Source organism: Syngnathus floridae, chromosome 4 (genome assembly GCF_059516105.1).
Source record: "Syngnathus floridae isolate MCC-2025c chromosome 4, RoL_Sflo_1.0, whole genome shotgun sequence".
NCBI lineage: Eukaryota > Metazoa > Chordata > Actinopteri > Syngnathiformes > Syngnathidae > Syngnathus > Syngnathus floridae.
This window is the reverse complement of record NC_142416.1, coordinates 19,612,172-19,630,210: the sequence shown is the minus strand read 5'-3', so window position 1 is coordinate 19,630,210 and position 18,039 is coordinate 19,612,172. Positions and strand designations below refer to the sequence as shown.

The 18,039-nt window shown below is 49.3% G+C and overlaps 2 protein-coding genes across 3 annotated transcripts; both read right to left on the bottom strand.

Annotated features, from left to right (window-relative positions):
* Positions 1 to 48: 48 nt before the first annotated feature.
* Positions 49 to 15,273, bottom strand: dchs2 (dachsous cadherin-related 2). The gene is made up of 22 exons (XM_088373049.1): positions 13,431 to 15,273; positions 12,544 to 13,362; positions 12,277 to 12,471; positions 11,970 to 12,201; positions 11,650 to 11,886; positions 10,691 to 11,120; positions 9,842 to 10,428; positions 9,562 to 9,749; positions 9,245 to 9,344; positions 9,007 to 9,176; positions 7,951 to 8,767; positions 7,647 to 7,886; positions 6,924 to 7,058; positions 6,574 to 6,783; positions 5,387 to 6,250; positions 5,065 to 5,181; positions 4,426 to 4,637; positions 4,145 to 4,296; positions 3,934 to 4,064; positions 3,579 to 3,865; positions 3,336 to 3,477; positions 49 to 2,483 (listed from the first exon to the last, which is right to left on the bottom strand). Exons 1-22 carry the CDS (start codon positions 14,328 to 14,330, stop codon positions 55 to 57), a joined length of 9,594 nt encoding a protein of 3,197 aa, XP_088229175.1. The 5' UTR covers positions 14,331 to 15,273; the 3' UTR covers positions 49 to 54.
* Positions 15,274 to 15,430: 157 nt separating this feature from the next.
* msmo1 (methylsterol monooxygenase 1) lies at positions 15,431 to 17,818 on the bottom strand. 2 transcript variants are annotated; one of them, XM_088373057.1, is made up of 6 exons: positions 17,696 to 17,818; positions 16,812 to 17,068; positions 16,558 to 16,706; positions 16,070 to 16,196; positions 15,840 to 15,994; positions 15,431 to 15,727 (listed from the first exon to the last, which is right to left on the bottom strand). In XM_088373057.1, exons 2-6 carry the CDS (start codon positions 17,064 to 17,066, stop codon positions 15,535 to 15,537), a joined length of 879 nt encoding a protein of 292 aa, XP_088229183.1. In that variant the 5' UTR covers positions 17,067 to 17,068; positions 17,696 to 17,818; the 3' UTR covers positions 15,431 to 15,534. The 2 variants fall into 2 exon arrangements, with proteins under 2 accessions (XP_088229183.1, XP_088229184.1); XM_088373058.1 differs by having other exon boundaries at positions 17,736 to 17,760.
* Positions 17,819 to 18,039: the final 221 nt, after the last annotated feature.

Genomic DNA, 18,039 nt, shown 5'->3' with positions numbered 1-18,039 from the left:
ACAAAAAAATTGTTCAAGTATTCCAAAAAAGTCAATCTGAAGCTATACACTTGTTCATACTTGGATTTCTGCTTCAAGCAGACTTGCGGTAAGGGGCCCCGAATCCAGTCTGATACCCCCCACCCCGGCGTCAGATATAATTGGAGAGGTCCTGGGGCTCCTGATAGTGAGCGACGAAAGCGAAGGGGAGAATGTTGGCGTCATGGCCGTCGGTGTGAGACCCGTGTTCCTGGCCAAGGGGGAGTAGGCGTACCTGGGATAGGATGGCCGCCGCCTCAGGCTGCGTGCCCGAGATGGTTTGCGGGGCGGCACTGTCCGCACCCCCGGCTGGGCTACAGATGTTATGAGCGGAGGCGGCGGGTGATCCAGGTCCTTGCGGCCCCCTGGGAGCTCCTGGTCCGGGAGCATCCCGATTTCAGTGAAGACCTCCGCCAGAGTCTGGAAGCAAGGCTCCCAGTCTAGCAAGTAGTCCCATCTGCGGCCCCCGTCCAGATACTCCAGAGAATCTGCAGACTTCCCTTCTGAATTCCTTTCTCTAATCCTTACAAGGAGTCCTTGTCCTGGTCCATCTTCTTTGAAATGGTGCAGACTTTCGATGCTGGCCATCCCCGAGACCAAACATAGACCGGGCGATAAGAATTGTCCTGGCCCAACAGTCACAGATTGGCAGGACGCTGGGTTTTCCAAGATCCCTTTTTCATCTGGTTCGCAGCAGGGGTACTCGTTGATCCACTTGATCTCCTGGTCCTCGGCCGTCTCGCCTTCCGCCGAGCCACGGCCGCTCTGGATGGAAGGTGTTTGGCGGCTGGACGCGTCGCAGTTTTTCGTTATGATGACAGGTTTCATGTCTTGCAGTGAGAAGGCTCGGTCCGGTTGCTTCAGGTTTGTGGCCGTGTTTTTGAGGCCAGCCTCTTTGAGTTTTGATCTGAGCACCAAGCCGACGAAGACAACAAGGATCAGCAGGAATACAACAAGTGAGATGCTCAGACTAAGGATGTGGCTGTCAAGTGCCACCCCAACGGCCGCCCCGGCCAAACTGGATACGTTGATAAAAACCTGACAGAAAGTTGTCCTGGACCCTGGTCGGGGACTTCTGGCGGACACGACCAGCTTCAGTACATCCTCGCCGCCCTGTCTGCGGAACACAGGTCCTGACGCATAGATGGCTCCAAAGGTTTTATCAATGGAGAAGAACGACGGTGGGTCCAGAAGGGAGTATTCCACCAACCCGTCCACACCTCCATCTTGGTCCAGTGCCATCACAAAGCCAACGGCATCCCTTGGCTTGGCGTTTCGGGGCAGGAGGAAACGGTATTGGCTCTGTGTGAAGAGGGGACTAAACTCGTCCACTCCCTTGACAGAAACATGCACTTGGACTGTCGCCACCTTGTCGCCTTTGTCCCGGGCTTCCACCACCAAGCAGTACTGGCTCTCACGCTCGTAGTCCAAGGTCTGCCGGGTGTGAACATCACCGGTGCGGGGATCCACGGCCAAGGTGGACTCTTTCCCACCAGAATCTCCGAAACAGGAGGACAGGACGGAGTAGGTAAGTTGTCCATAGGCGCCCATGTCTTTGTCGACACCACGGATGGCGCAGACGTGGGTGAACGCCGGAAGATTCTCCAGCACGGAACAATTAAACGTGGGGAACAGGAAGAAGGGACCGTTGTCATTCTCGTCCAGCACTGTGATGAAAACCTTGGTGAACGCCGTCTTCCGATCTTTTGTAGAGTCGTCGCCATCAGACACCCGGATGATGAGGGTATATTCGGATTCTTCCTCGTAGTCTAGCGAGGTGTTGACCACCAAAAGTCCAGACTCAGGGTCCATCTTGAGGCGTCCTCCGCTGTTCCCTGAGATGATGTCATAGCGCAGTAGACCGTTGACTCCCTCATCGGGATCTGTCGCATTGACCTGCGCCAGGCTGGTGCCCGGGTGGCTGTTTTCGCTGACTCGAACGTGATACTCTGGACTCGGAAAAACCGGCGCGTTATCATTGCAGTCCGAGACAGTCACCGTGATAACGGCGGAGCTGCTGAGACGTCGTGGCGTCCCTCGATCGGATACTCTCACCGTGAGTGCGTAGTTCTTACCGATCTCACGGTCCAGCGGGCCACACAGTACCAGCTGCCCGACGTTTTTCATCCGATTCTCCACCTGTGTGGTTTTGACTTCCAAACAGAAACGCCTCTCTTCGTTTCCTGCAAAGAGGGCGTAGTCCAGATACGTGTTTTCGGGGCTCCGGTCTTGGTCGGAGGCAAAGACGGTCAGGAGCGTTGCGGCAACGGGCGCATCCTCCGAGACGGTGACGGTGTAGACGTCCTGGCGAAAGAGCGGCGTGTGGTCGTTGGTGTCCAGGATCAACACGTCGATGGACGTGACGCTAGAGAGGACGGGATCGCCTCCGTCTCGGGCTTCGACGAGAAGACGAACGGGGTTACTGTTGCCGGTGGCCTTCATGGGCTTATTGGTGAAAAGTGATCCTGAAAGATAAACAAAAGTAAGTACAATGTGAAGTCAGAGCAACATGCTAAGCTAATATTAGCCACGTGGACACAAAAGTTACAAAGAACAACAAATCAGCCCGAGCAGCAGTGGTTTTCATCCTGCTTGGCGTATTTGAAACCCGACAAATGTGGAAAAGGCGACCAATGTGAAAAATGTTTCACTAAAAGGTCGATGAAGTGTTAGGGCGGCTAATACGGTGCCATAATACAAGAACTGTTAACACATCCTTTCTCTTGTTAGCATGACCCGCGTACCTCCTTCATTTTAACCCAAACCATGTGTACACCATTACAACACACTGGTGCGGCGGTAACGTTTCACCCCGCCAACCGATTTATTATCCGCCTGCTCTGCTGAATTTTCGACACATTGGCTTGATTCATTTTGACTGGGTTGTGTATTGTTTCACAAACATAGGGAGGCCATTTTAGCAAGGCAAGGATCAGATGGCAGTATTAGTTTCACTTTTTGCACTCCTCAACAGGAAGCTGGGCAATTATTCTCATATTTAATGTTCCTGAGCCCATGAATTACCTTCAGGGAGGAAAATAAAGTTGCAGGGAAAAGTACCCCAAAAAAAGCATTAACGCCAAAAGCTTGTTAGGTGGTGATTCTTTGCCAAGAGACAATGTTCCCTGTTGGTGTTATCCGTGTATTGGAATGTTCCAAAGAAACCTTGATGCAGATTTTGAAAGAATTACCAGTCCGTTGTGGTCACTGGCATTGGGTCTCGTTGTCGCAACTAGCACGAGTTCATTATTGTAACTTGGATCGCATTCTGGCAAAGGACAGATATTTCCTTGAGTAAGGCTCATTAGCGTTCTTACCAGTGTGCGGTTGGACGTAAAAGCCTTGTAAAAGAGACGAGAGTAGCTTGTAGGTGATCTTGCCGTTCAGTCCTGAGTCCATGTCGGTGGCGGACACGTTCAAGACAAACGTGTCCGCCGGAGCCAGCTCTGACAACTCCGCCTTGAGCAGACACAAATACTCAAATCAGGCCATAATTGACTTCAATAAATAAACTGAAATTTGAATTTATAAAGGTCACATTTTGCCTTTTTCACACAAACCTGGTATGAGACCTGGTTGAAAATGGGACTGTTGTCATTGACGTCCAACACCTGGACTTTCAACTCTCCAGAGGTCCGGTGGAGAGAATCTGATGCCCAGATGGTCAGCGTGAACTCGGCGTCCTCCTCAAAATCCAAAGCTCGGGTCAGCGAGACCACGCCGGTGTACCGGTCCACAGCGAAGGCGCTTTCTACGCCGGCGTCTCCAGCGAAACTGAAGGTGATGGTGGGGCCGAGGTCGACGTCATTTGCCGTCACCTGCGTCACCACGTATCCCGCCGGTACATCTGTGGAATACAGTTGACGGTATGTGGGTCTTCAGTTTTTAAGCTGTTCCTGTTCCTGAGCGTCTTACTCTCTGAGAGCAGTACAGGTTCCATGGGAGGGATGGCGGGACTGTTGTCATTGACGTCTACCACTTGGAGCCAGATGGTGGCGGTACTGCTGAGTGGAGGGTTTCCTTTGTCTGTCACCTGCACCACCAGTCTGAAATGAGAATAAAAATCATCCATCCATTCATCTAGCCCTGCTGACTTTCGGACTGATTAGTTGTTGTGTTAGCATACTTGTACGAAGACGTAATCTCACGGTCCAGCATCGAGTTGGTGGCAAGGATCCCACGGACTGAGTCCAGGATGAAAGCGTCGTTTTGGTTCCCGGAGATGATGGAAAACTCAATTTGCCCGTTTTCTCCATTGTCTTCGTCGTGGGCAAAAAGCTAAAGATTGGACGTATGCTTGTTAGCTTGTATGCTAAACGCTATTGCAATGGGTCAAAAAAAAGTTGGTGGAAGATCCGTTTTGTTTTTTTTAATAGTACAAACTGCAACATGTGTGAAGATGCCGACCTGCATGACGTAGGTGTTGCGCCCTTGGCCCTCCCACACGGCGCTCCGGTAGACATCACGTTCAAAGACGGGGGCGTTGTTGATGGCGTCCCGCAGGGTAACGTCCACCTTGCAGTAGGCCGTCCGCCTACCGTCCTCTGCCAGGACCAGGAGCTCCACTCGAGGGCTCGTCTCAAAGTCCAACGCGTTGTCCTGCCGTAATCGAATCTCACCTGATACCAAACAGTTTGCACAGAATAACACAAACAAAACCGATGACACACAATTCTGAAAATGCTTATTTCCACAAAAGCAAGACTTGTTTGGTTTACGCAAGGTGAATGTCACAAAGTAAAGTCTCAGCCAAGCGAGTCCTAAAATTGACAACCACCTTTTGGGAAGTAACAAACAACATGAGTAACTTATTAGACTATCAAGGAGATGTTATGGAAGGCTGGAACATGATCCCCAATTGTGGGGGCTGGAAACTGCTCAGAGATGAAGCTGATAATTTGTGCTTGGCAAGGAAAGATGGTGCAGATATTTTTCTGGCAAAGATGTTTTTACAGATGTCGTCATGGAAAATAAAATGGCTGATTAGAAGAGAATGTGAAATTAGCATTTTGGCGGAGGAAGGCCACAGTCTCTCGGAGTCTTTACCTGTGTGGGAATCGATGGAAAATGCGCCTTGGTTGTCGTCTGGGAATATGGAATATGAGATCTTTTCCGATTGGCCTTCAGATTGTCCCTCAGCGTCAACTGTTGCGATCCACGTGCCTGGAAATCAAGATCACTGGTAGGGCTAGTTCGTCAAAACAAAATGGCCGACTTCCTGTTTGGTTTCTGACTTAGCTTCTTAAGACTCTTTTGTGGCTCTACTCATGCCTACAAAATTCAAAGATTTTTTTTTTTTTGGCCTTGATTGTGAATCTACTGGACTAAAATATTTCCACCCAAATGCAAAAATTGAAGTGGTACTAACCCGCCTTGCTGTTTTCCGCAATGGTGGTGGTATTGTAGACGTTTTGTGTGAATCGCAAATCTTCGGTTTCTCCTCTGAGGTGGACAAACACCAGGCAGCTCGTCGTCAGCACGGGATTTCCACGATCCGATACCGCCACCCGCAACTTCCTTCCGAAGAAGCCCGCCCTCACCCGTCGCCTCATTGAGATTTCTCCTGTTTCTGCATTGATGTCGAAAAGATTCTCCTGGTCATCGGGAAGGAAAAAACGAACGGTCCCGTTAGGACCCAGGTCGGGATCTGTCGCCGTCACCGTGGCGAGCACTCGGTTTGGAAGCGTCTCGGCAGAGACTATTGCCTTGACGGGATTGCTATCACAGACGGGAGCGTTGTCGTTGACGTCGTCCACCTGAATAGTTATGGACACTATCGAGCTCAACGGGTCTTGGCTTCCACCATCTGTTGCCAGAACTTTAAGGGAGAACTGGGACCTGGTCTCCCGGTCCAGGGTCTTGGTAGTCCGGATGTCACCGGTGGAGGGGTCGACGGAGAACGCGCCCTGACTGTCATCGTCCGTCAGTGAGTATGTCACGTCACCGTTGGTTCCGTGGTCAGGGTCTAGGGCGGTGACGGCCAGGACCACTGCCCCTGCCAGAAGGCCTTCGCTGACGGAGGCACGGTAGCTGTCCACAGTGAAAGCCGGCGCATTGTCGTTTTGGTCCAGGAGGAGCAGTTGTAGCTGCGTGGTGGTACTGAGCGGGGCGGGGCTGCTGTCACGGGCTTGGATAGTCAGCGTGTAGTTCTGATGGTCCTCGCGGTCCAGATTCTGAAGGGTCTTGACGGCTCCTGTGTGCCCGTCGATGGCAAAGACACCGTGGTCCTCACCTGAAGATGATCACACAGATTACACATACTGTGTAAATAAGACTTTTTGTGAAAAAATATCTTATAGCGCTTCATTAGTTGGGAAAAAAAATATTTAAAAAAAAAAATAAAAAAAGAGTTGTGGAAAAAAAACCTTTAAATTTATACCACTTTTGTAGTTGGAATAAAATATATAAAAAAAAATTAAAAATTGTCTGGAAAATATTTGTCTGGAGATTAAATCTATTTTTATTAAAAATTAAAATACAATCAATATAAAAAATAATTTAAAAAAAATAACTGGCTGACAATTGCTCTCGACGTGCACAGCATGACGTGCTCACCTAAGATGGCATAACGAACGGTGGCGTTCTCGCCAACATCCGGGTCGGACGCCCAGGCAGTGTGCACGATTCCAGGCGGAAGGTTTTCCGGAATGCTGATCTGAAAGGACGACTGCGAGAAGCTTGGCGGATTGTCGTTGTCGTCCAGCACCGAGCAAAACACCGTGGCGATGCCCGAAAGAGGTCGCGGGCCGCTGTCACGGGCCTGGACTGAGAACAAGAATCGACAAACGTACCACGCAAATTGACACATTTTCTTTTTGCCTTTACTTTTATCCACTTGTTAAGATTTCATCTTTGTCTTGACTTTTTCTTGGTGGGATGGGGACAGCGAGGTTGGGTGGTCCTACCTCTCAGGGTGAAGTGTGGCTGCTGCTCCCGGTCCAGGGAGGCTGATGTGGTGATCAGGCCGGAGTACGGGTTGATACTGAAGAGCTCGTAGCCGGGACCAGGTAATAGACTGTACCACACCACCGCGTTCTCCTCTGGGGAATGCACTCAATCATCCATCACAGAAACCAAAATGTCACTGCTCGCTAACGGGCAGGTTCTTACAATATTGTTTCTATGAAATAGTCTTTTCCAAGAATGTGTAGTTACTGTATTTGTTTTTTTAGTTCGATGGTTCTATATAAAAAATAAAGTTTGCGCTGATTTGGGTCATTGACAACAACCATAGACTTTATTGGCACATATGGCTCGGATTATTGACATCATCGCCAGAGGAGACCTTTGAGAAACCCCAACCACCCACCCCCACCCTAAACCTTGCTGTTTTTGGACTCGACTCACTCCTTAGAATGTTTGTGAGAACCCCCTGGTGACCCCCTCCCTCTCAAAAAAAAGAAAAAAATACGAAGCCGCTGTCGAAGCAGCGACAGCATTTGAACAGAGCCGCACTGTCGGCAGCAGCAAAGCAAATAAATGGGACTGGGAAGGTCGGCCGCGTTCAAATAAACACCTGTGATTACGGGTTAGATGTGTGAGATGATTTCCAGTCCGAATGTTTATTTCTATTGTGCGAGCTGACGATTTTCACAAAGTGCTAGAAAGAAACGATTGGATCGCAGTACCTGAATCCTCATCGGTGGCGGACAGCTGGACCACCAACTCTCCGGGTTCCCTGTTCTCCGCCACGCTGGTGACGTAGACGTCGCGACTGAAGACGGGCGGACGGTCGTTGATGTCGACCACCTCGACCGTCAGCGTCTGGCTGGATGAGAGCGGAGGTATGCCGCCGTCTACCGCGGCCACGCTCAGCCGGTGGAAACGTGCCGTCTCAAAGTCCAACGGCGCCGAGACCCGCAAGAAGCCTGCGTGATAAAAGAACTCAAGTCAGATTTACGTTGAGTTCACGTTTTATTCATGAAGCAGTACCTGTTTTCTCCTCCAGGGTGAACAACCCTCTTTGGTTTCCCGCCAGTATGACGTAAGACACGGTCCCGTTCTCCCTCTCGTCCGCATCCGTCGCCACAAAATGGTGGATCAAACTCCCTTCCACTGTGTCTTCTGCAACCTGGACCACATCAGCCGACTTAAACGTAGGTTGATTATCGTTGACGTCCAGCAGAAAGACCCTCGCTGTCACCGACGCGTGCCTACGCTCCACCCGCCTCTCGGCTTGGTCGCTGGCGGTTACGGTGAAGGCGTAGGCCGGGCTGGCCTCCCGGTCCAGGGGCGCTGCCACCGTCAATCTACCGGTCCGAGAGTCCAAGTTGAAGGGGAATCCCGGTGGCGAGGCGAGGGAGTACCACAGCGCGCTGTTCGGGTATGTCCCGTCCTCGTCTCTGGCGCAAAAGGCAAACGCCAGGGATCCGATGGGGGCGTCCTCCCGCAAGGCAAACACTATTAATTCGTCGGGGAACCACGGTGGATGGTCGTTGACGTCCTCTACCGTCACAAATACCCGCACCTTTACGTTCCCGCCGACATCGTCCTCACCGAGCGCAGTGAGCTCGTACCGGGCAGCCGCCTCGTAGTCCAGAGTCTGGTAGACATAGATGTCTCCTAACTGAGAATTGACGCCAAACCGGAAGTCCCCGTCACCTTCGGTGATGGAGTAGCTCAATTTATTTTCGGGAGTCATGATGCTAACGGAACCAATCACGGTTCCCGGCGGGTCGTCCTCTCTGACCCTCAGATGTCTCACGACTGTTGGGAAGGCATGTCCGGACTGGTTCTCTGATCCATACACCTGGAGGGGATATTAGATTTTCTTTCTTTGCTTTTTTTTTAGATTAAATACTTTGTATATTTAAGTAAACAGCAGGAGAATAGACCCTAGATTAGTCGCCAGCCAGACGACCATTCACTCATTCACAATGCCAACAAACTAACCCTAATGTACCGCTAAAAGGAATAAACGTGTCAAACACTGCCACCTGGTGGATAATTTGACATACAGGTCATTGGCGCAAGCCACAAGTGTAGTACCTGCACGTGAATGAGTGCAGTGCCCTCTAGTGGTGGAGATCCGCCATCTCTGGCTGTCACTTGGAGGATGTAAGTGGCTTCTCCGTTGTGCTTGAACAACGACATCGTCCTGATGTCTCCGCTCTTACCGTCAATCTCGAAATGTCTCAAACGTTGACCTTCCGCACCGACTGACATAGAAGAAGATTTGAGAAATGTCCTAGAAACAACTTAATTAGATTGAACAGAAAGGACCTACCAGTTACCAACGACAAAGTGACCGTTCCATTTTCGCCTGCATCCAAGTCTCTGGCAAAAACGTTTGTCACGAACGATCCTGTTGGCATTCTGGGCGATATCTGACAAGTAAATATACACAAGTCAAAAATGTTCTACACATAAAACATGTTCTGTGCGGTCCCACAAGTGTACATTCTGGTTATGATTGCACTTGTGGACCACCATCCATCTCAGGGGGCGGCCATTTTGTCTTGCACCGTCACGTAATGGTGACTGAAAATGACATCATATTAGGGCTCAGCTTCGTTACCTGTCTGTCCGTCGCATAATGCTCACCTGGACGTTGCACTCCTTGCTAGCCGGCAGATGCCTGAACTCCGGCGTGTTGTCGTTGACGTCAGTGACCAGGATGTGGATTCTGGCGGTGGCATTGCGACGTGGGCTGCCATGGTCGGCAACCATCACCTCCAGGGTGTGCTGGCTGCTCTGCTCCCTATCTAACTCCACCCAGTTGACAATCTCACCTGAGGTTGCATGACAGGAAGTTGAGGACGGGTCATAAAATAAAATGCAAATTGACAGTTGCTTGTCGGTCATAAATAAGGAATAGCTTTACCCGTTTCAGCATTGATGCGGAAGAACTTCCCATCCGAGAGCAGGATGAAGGAGAGCTGAGCGTTTTTCCCAGAGTCCCGGTCGGTGGCGGTGACCTGCCCTACTAGAGCACGAGGCGACGGCCCCTCTGGCAGGACCAAATAGTATGTAGCCCTGCTGAAAACTGGCGAATTGTCATTGACGTCCAGCACCAGAACCACCACCGCCGCCGTAGCGTTGGTCTCGCCTAATGTAGCAACTGCTCTGAAGCGATAGGCCGATTCCCGCTCGTAGTCCAGATCATCAGAGAGGTACAACCACCCGCTTCCAGGATGGATCCGAAAGGGAAACGAAGGGGAACCTGCTTCCTCCTCCAGGGAGTAAACCAGTTCTGCGGTTTTGGAGGGAGCCCCATAGATGCGTTGGGCCCTCACCTGGATCACCGGGGAGTTCTTTGGAGAACTCTCACTGATCTCCACCTGGTAGACCAGCGTCTCAAATGCCAGGCCATCAACTCGGGAGGCCCGGTCCACATTGACGGTGAGCGTCAGCGTGGCGCTGCGAGGGGGTTCCCCACCGTCTCCCGCCGTGATTTCCAATTGAATCGGCCTGGGGGAAAAAAGAAAGAAAAAAAAATATTATTCTCAAAAAAATTTGACATAAATTATATTATCTATTATAATTATATATAATATTTTTGTCTTATATTCAAAATTATTAAAAATATATATGATATAATAACATTATTTTTGACACCAATTACTACTTTCCTATTAACCTGAGCTTTGCTTCCATCTTGGGGCATTTAAAAAAAAAATCACCAAGCAATGTCTTGTAAGCCAAACTGTTCTTTTGGTAAAGTTATTTATACCTTTCTTGAGCGTCTGCTCTCAGACTTTGATTGAGCGTAACCGTTCCGAGGTCCGGGTCCACTGCGAAAACCTCGCCATAGCGACCTCTCAAGTAATAGGTCACCCGGCCATTGACGCCGCTGTCATCATCGTGGGCGTGGGCAATGTACACCGTGGTGCCCGGCGCCGTGTTTTCCCATACAAAGACGGAGTCCCGGAGTTTGGGGAATACGGGCGCCGCGTCATTAACGTCAGCCACGGTGACGTTGACCCGCGCCCCGCCGTAGACCGGGGAGGATTGGGCGAAGCCCTGGAGGAAGAGCAGGGCGTACGGTAGAGTCTCATGATCCAGAGGTTTCACTGTGCTGATCAGGCCCGACTCGGCGTCCACGGCGAAAAGACCCCGCGGGTCGCCGGAGGAGATGCGGTAGGAGATGGATTCCATTGAGTCTGTGAAACACAAGATGACATCACAGAAGGACGCTAAACCTGAAATGTGTCAGAATAAATTTTCGATGAATTGCCTGATTGGTCCTTCAGTATAGAACATTTTCAACAAAGAAACAAATCCATTGAGTATAATTACAATGGAATTAAGTAAGTGTTTGTCGCATCACGCACTTATAAGATTACAGACTATCTTAATGACACCTAACCTTGTTGTTTCTGATTTAATCTTTAAGGCCTTAAGCCATTAATTAATGAAGTGGCTTGGCGTGACTGCTGCCTGCTGTCGTGAAGCTTCAGCCCTACTTCAGGTTGGTCCAAGTTTGCTGGCACTCTGCATTGTCATCTGTTGATCTACTTAAATAGGATTAAACCTTAAAGGGGAGCCGGAGCCTTCCTGTTTGCCTCTTCAAGTCTGGAAACTAAACTGGCACGTTTGAAACAATCCATGAAGATGTTTCGGAAAATGGTCTTGTGAGTATGTCAAAAAAAAAAAAAACACATTGATAAATATTTGATCAATTCAACCTACCCGTTGGGTTTGTGGCCCGCACGGTGCCTACGCTGGTGCCCGGTGGGGCGTCTTCCGGCACGGTGAAGTCATATCGGGATGTCTGGAACACGGCCGGAGCAGGGACGCTCGACAAGATGTCGATAATCACCTCGGCCGGTCGGACTGATGACACGCCCCCGCCGTCCTGCGCCGTGATGGCTAACTTGATACCGGTGGCGCCCGGGCGTGTCAATGAGGACGCGAGATACAGAATCCCTGTCGGGTACACACATGATTGATCTGGACCTGCTAAGTAAAACATTAAAGCGAATCTGGCCCGCTTCCCGAGTTTTGATTACCAGTTTGTTCATCGAGGGCAAACAGAGAAGACAGGTCGCCGGGTAGGATGTGGTAGGTGATGTCGCCGTAGCGATCGGCGTCGGCGTCAGCAGCCACAACTCGCAGGATCTCGGTGCCGGATGGCGCGTGACTGCTGATGCTGGTGGCGTATCGCTCTGGCTTGAACACCGGCGCGTTGTCGTTGAGGTCTTGGATCTCCACGTGCACGTACGTGTACGCGTAGAGGCCTCCCTACCAAGCCAAGAAACGGAAATTGAAAAAACATCGAAAAAAAATATTGAAAGTAGGAGTCTTTAGTATACAGACCGGATCGTCTGCTCTGACCAGGATGTCGTAGGCAGTCTGTCCGGCATCTCTATCAATGTCCCGGGAGACGCACAGCTCTCCGGTCTGAGAATTAATGTGGAACAGGTTCTGGTTCTGATCCAACCCATCAAAGACTTCAGGTACGGAATAGACCAGAACACTGAACTCTGGACTGTCCGCATCAGTGGCCACAACCTAGGAAAATAATACAGGAAAGGTTTGGTGTCTGTGAGCCAGAAAGTGTCTCGGGGGCAGTCCAGTACGTACTTGCAAAAAACAGGTCCCGGGGTTGCTGTGTTCCATCAAGCTGGCATTGTAGAGACTCTGCTGGAACACCGGCTCGTTGTCGTTGACGTCTTCCAGGACCAGCCTGACCGTGGCGGTGGTCGACCTGGCCGGTTCCCCGCAATCTTCCGCCACCACCAGGAACAAACACACCTCCGGCTGCCTCTCCCGGTCCAGTTCTCCGGTTGTGAGGACCAATCCGGACTCCTCATCCACACTGACCGGGCAGTCCCAGTCGGACTTGAGGATAGAATAGGTGATGTCGGCATTGACTCCCTGATCCGAGTCGTGGGCCTCCATCTGGATGACGGTAGTCCCTTTAGGGGCATCCTCTGAGATCTGGACCGCAAACACGTCCTTCTCAAAAACCGGGGCGCAATCGTTGGTATCGGCCACCTTCACGAGAAGAATCGTCTCGCTGCTCAAACGGGGACTACCGAAATCCAAGGCTTGGATCTTCAACTGGTAAAGATCCTTCTCTTCCCTGTCAAGATGGGAGCAGACGCACAACGCATACAGAAATTCGTCCGTCTGCTTGAGAGCGAACTTCCCATCGCCGCCCTCGAGCTGGACCGACACCATCTCCCCTTGGCCGTCCGGGTCCGACACGGAAATCCGAGCCACGTAGTCGCCGATCTCGGCGGCTTCAGAAACCAACGTATCTCCATTCTCGCTGAGGAACAACACGCTGACGATGGGGCTGTTGTCATTGACGTTGTGTACCTTCACAAGAACCAAGGTACTGCTGGACTCGGGCTGAGCTCCGTTGTCTTTGGCCGTGACGATCAGCTCGTGGAAAACCTGCCACAGTAACAAACAGTTTGAACGCAGTAAAGCAAAATTAGTCGGTAAAAAGAAAGTAACTCCACCTGTGCTTCAAAATCCAATGGCTTGTTGAGAAAAACCACCCCGGTGGTCTCGTCGACGGCAAACAACTCATCGCTGTCGCTCTGTCGCCGGTTGATCCCGTAACTGACCCTGGCGTTGTCGCCCTGGTCCCGGTCCGTGGCGTAAACCTGGCACACAGACGACCCTACCGGAGCATTTTCCGGCACGGACGCGTCGTATTTGCTCTGGTTGAACACCGGCGGGTTGTCGTTCTCATCCATGACCCAGATGTTGACCCGGAGCCTTCCGATCTGGGCGGGGATGCCGCCGTCAAAGGCCTCCACGGTTAGAGTGTAAAAGTCATAAGATTCTCTATCCAATCTTCTGTCCAGAACCAAATCCAGGCCAGGCTGGTTTCCAGAACCTCTGGGCTGCTCCAGCCGGAAGAGCTGCCCCATATGAGCCTCTCGGATCCGGTACCCCTGGGTGCCAAACTCGCCTTCATCCTGGTCCCGAGCTCCTTCGAGGTGGAAGCGACTACCGGGTGGGCTTATCTCAGACACATTCAGGTCCACTTGCTCGGAGGGAAACAGCGGCGAATGGTCGTTGACGTCCTCCACGTTGATCCGAACTCTGACCACCTCCCCCGCTAGGGTAGCCACCACAAATTCGTACGTCCCGCGAGTCTCTCGGTCGAGAACTGTCAATGTGGAGATGATGCCCGTGTCCGGGTCGATCTCCAGATCGCGGAACACGTGCGAGTCGCGGCTCTCTGAGATAAAGAAGCCGACAGTCGGACCACTCAGACCGGTGGCCAGGTCGCCGACCACAGTGTGAGCGGGCAGACCCTCCGGGATGGACAGCGTCAGGTTGGACGCGTCTGCCCATAAGGGGGCGCACAAGAGCGCTGGAATCAGCAGTGTGTACACACTGAGATACATCTGTTTTTTTTTTTTTTTTTAACAGATCAGATTAGGTGTTTTTTTTTTGTTTTTTTTTTCAAGACCAGGAATGAAATCGCCACTTTGACATTGTTCAACTCTAACTTCACAGGCTAAAATGGATCCATAGGTTGACAAACAGCCTCGTATTCTACTAGATCAGATCTGAGACGCAGCACACTACATTCAAGAATCAAAGCAAGAGCAACAAAAGTTGGAGCAAACCATTTGGATTGGCATCTTACCGAATGATGTGCAATTGGTGGAAAACAAGAAAGTGAGAGAGGGAAACGAATATCTTCTTTTTTCCTGCCATACTACCCTCGTCTGCTGAAAAACAGAATTTGGACACCCTTGGATTAGATTTTAAAAAAAAAAAAAAAAAAAATCACAGATCAGTTTCCCAGTCTAAAAGTCTCCGCGGCAAACTCTTCAATGGATGCACCCCGACCCGACTGAGGCCCCATCTGTGCTGCCTTCTGCCTTGCCACACCCACCGCTAATCAGGCCGCCAGATTACGCCGCTAACAGACGTCACAGGGTGTCCATGAGGAAGACACAATGGCATATGGGGAAAAGACAAATTATACATAGACAAATTTACATTTTTATTCAAATATGAACACACGTATATAAAAAAATGTGGGTGACTAAATCTATCAGAAAGTTATAATTAAAAGTGCAAAGTCCAGAAAGAAGCAGCTCACCTCACATCTCGTATTTCCTCAAATAGAGGACGTCCCTGCACTCAATACTATTAAACATGCACCTATGTGTTCTATTTTGTGTTTTCCTTTTGTCCTTTATAAAACACAAATTTCACTTGCATTTTTGTGTTCTGAGACCTGAAAAAGCCCTTTTTTTTTGTTTACGTTAAACAAATGCTATAGAAGAAAATTTTGTAAGATGGTCAAATGTCCTGTTTGTAATTCAACAAATTATTTTATTCATTTGATATTTTTAATTAATTGTCTGATTTATAGGTTTTCAGAATTTTATCCTGCCAAATATCAAAATTGGTAGTGGTTAAAAAAAGAAAAAAAAAATCAGTCAAGCCCTACTAAATAATATTTAAAGAACAAACGGCAGCCAAAAAAGGAGAATGTTTATGGTTGTATTTTTGGCCAAAGAGAAAACCGCAATACTACCAAAAAAAGGCACTGACGTGACATTCCGGTTTGAATCCAGATCAGATTTGTTGTTTTTACTGCATCTTCTTGCCCTCTCCGTCTTTGTGCATGTGCTTGTTGTATTGATTGTCAGTGTTGAACAGCTTGTCCCACCAAGTGAAGGTGGAGGCGTAGTTGCCCACAAAGTTCATGTGGTGGAAGTCGTGGAAGCGGGCGCCGGCGTAAAATGGTACCAGGTGCAGTGGGTTGATGGGAATGTCGTACCCGCTGGGGACGGCAAAACAATTTGCATTTGCTTTTTTCTTTCTTTTTTTTTTTTTTTTTTAAATGAGGTCAGCATTGCCATTGCCTCAGCCGAGAAAACACGTGGTCGTGTTACCTGTGCACGTCGATGGTCTCCAGCAGGCGCACGGCCACCCAGGCCCATAGGAAGAAGACGTGGTTGCAGAAGATCATGATGCCAATGAAGAAGCCCGCCCCCAAGATGATGGTTTCGGCGGGGTGGGCGTACTCGGCCTGCATGCCAAACGGCGACTGGTGGACAAATAAACGCAAGTGCCGATTCAGCGGAGTCGCCGGATATTGATTTTGTGTGTCAAGAGGACTCACAGTGAACTCGTGGTGGACTTTGTGGATGTACTTGTAGATCCTTCGATGGTGGAGAAGTCGATGGAGGAAGTAGTGCCATGCGTCCTCCACCACAGCGCAGCCGAAGCACTGAGCCATGACGTATGGCCTGGACACACACATGCTAGTGTTATAATAGTTTTAACTCTTCATAAAAATTCAAATAATTTAGTTTAAAAAAAAAAAAAAATCCCTATATGTTCTATGTGGCACCATCCTGGTCTAAACAGGACCTTCTGATGAATATTTTTTAGAATTTGAATGAAGCAACAAAATCTACCCATTTTGACCCAATTTAGGGGGCGGCCATTTTGCCACTTTCTGTAAATGACATCACGGTTGCTCACAACCAATCACGGCTCAGTTGTTTTCTGAGTACACTCATGTGACCTTGGCAATTGAAGTCGTGATTGGTTGTTACTTGAGCAACATATACAAGCATGTCAATACTGTATCGGCACGCCACTGACCATCGCGGCATGGAGTCCCAGTCGTAAGGGATGTTGAAGAACTCGGTGAAGTAATACGTGCCGCAGATGAGAGGCAGCTGGATGAAGAAGTGGTTGAACAGCAACATCTTGAAGCACCGCCACTGCTTATCCCATGTCTCTGGCTTGTCCTGCACGCAGCACACAGATCAATGATTGCAAGTCCTTTGGCGCTATCTTATGGACCTTCGATGTAATTACAAACTAATTTAAGTGAGGACAGGAGACACACTGACCGGTTGGATCTTGTACTTCTGCATGAAGGGCAGGAACTGGAAGATGAAGCCAGGGAGGCAAAAGAGGAAGTAGATGAACTCATGCACGATGAGCGAGCCCCAGGTGGCAATCTGGAACTTTGTGTAGTTGTCCATCATGTAGTCCCACGCGTGCTTGAACGGGGACTGCAAGGGGTTCCTGGGCAAGAATGCGTCCACATACTCTGCCGCCAGGTAGGCCGAGCTCAAGATGTTTGCTGTGCCGTTCACCTCCATGACTGCGATGCAGAGAGACATGTGATATTAGGATTTTTTCCCCCTTTAGTCGAATAGCATTGTTTTTTTTTCCTAAAAACTATGAATTTGTCATTTGAACTTTACACCTTTTTTTTTTTTAAGGGATACAGAAGGTAGCTAAGAGTATATTTAATTGGCATAAGGATTATGATGGTGTCTTTGTAGAAAAAGATTTGGTCTGATCTCCATAAACGCTGTACACACGATACAAAATGCATGTCATTGAAAAACTATTTCCAAATTGAGATAACATGAACAATGGCCTTAAATACACATAAGGAATACAAGTATTACTGCGCTTGCATTTGTTATCACACTATGATAAGATGTCTATATTACGACTTTTAAACTAGCGTCATTTATTTGAAACTTTATAGTACTAGCAAACAACCCGTTTGACCACATTTACAGCAAATATTTAAATTCTAATAACAAATTTAAGCTAAATAAGTGGGTGGCTACAACATCAATTAGCAGAGCTCGTATTTATACATTTCACCACGAACAACGCCAGTTCGTGACTTCATCCTTCACTTTAGTGTTTAATTGTTAAATGAACATTTAAAAGTTAAGCTAATTGTCCGTTTATTCGCATTATTTGCACTCACCTTCGCACTGGCTTGCGTGTTGTGTATGTGTGAAATGTACCTGGTGGCCTCGCGCGTCAAGTAGTCGAGTGACCAGCCTTACGATTGGCCAGCGTGGAGCGCAAGCCGACGTCACGGTGTCTCTGATTGGTCAGCCACATGAAGCGATGATAGTGAGACTGAGGATCTCCACAACGACAGCCAATCAGAAGCCGAGCGGGGCTTTCATAAGGTCTTCATACGTGAGGAGGTTGCGTCTTACAAAATACGTATTGAGCAGATGTGTTGAATTACATAAATCCTCCAAATTAAAAAAACGTCAGAAAAAAAGGAAATATCGTATTCTTTGAAATAAAAAAAAATCT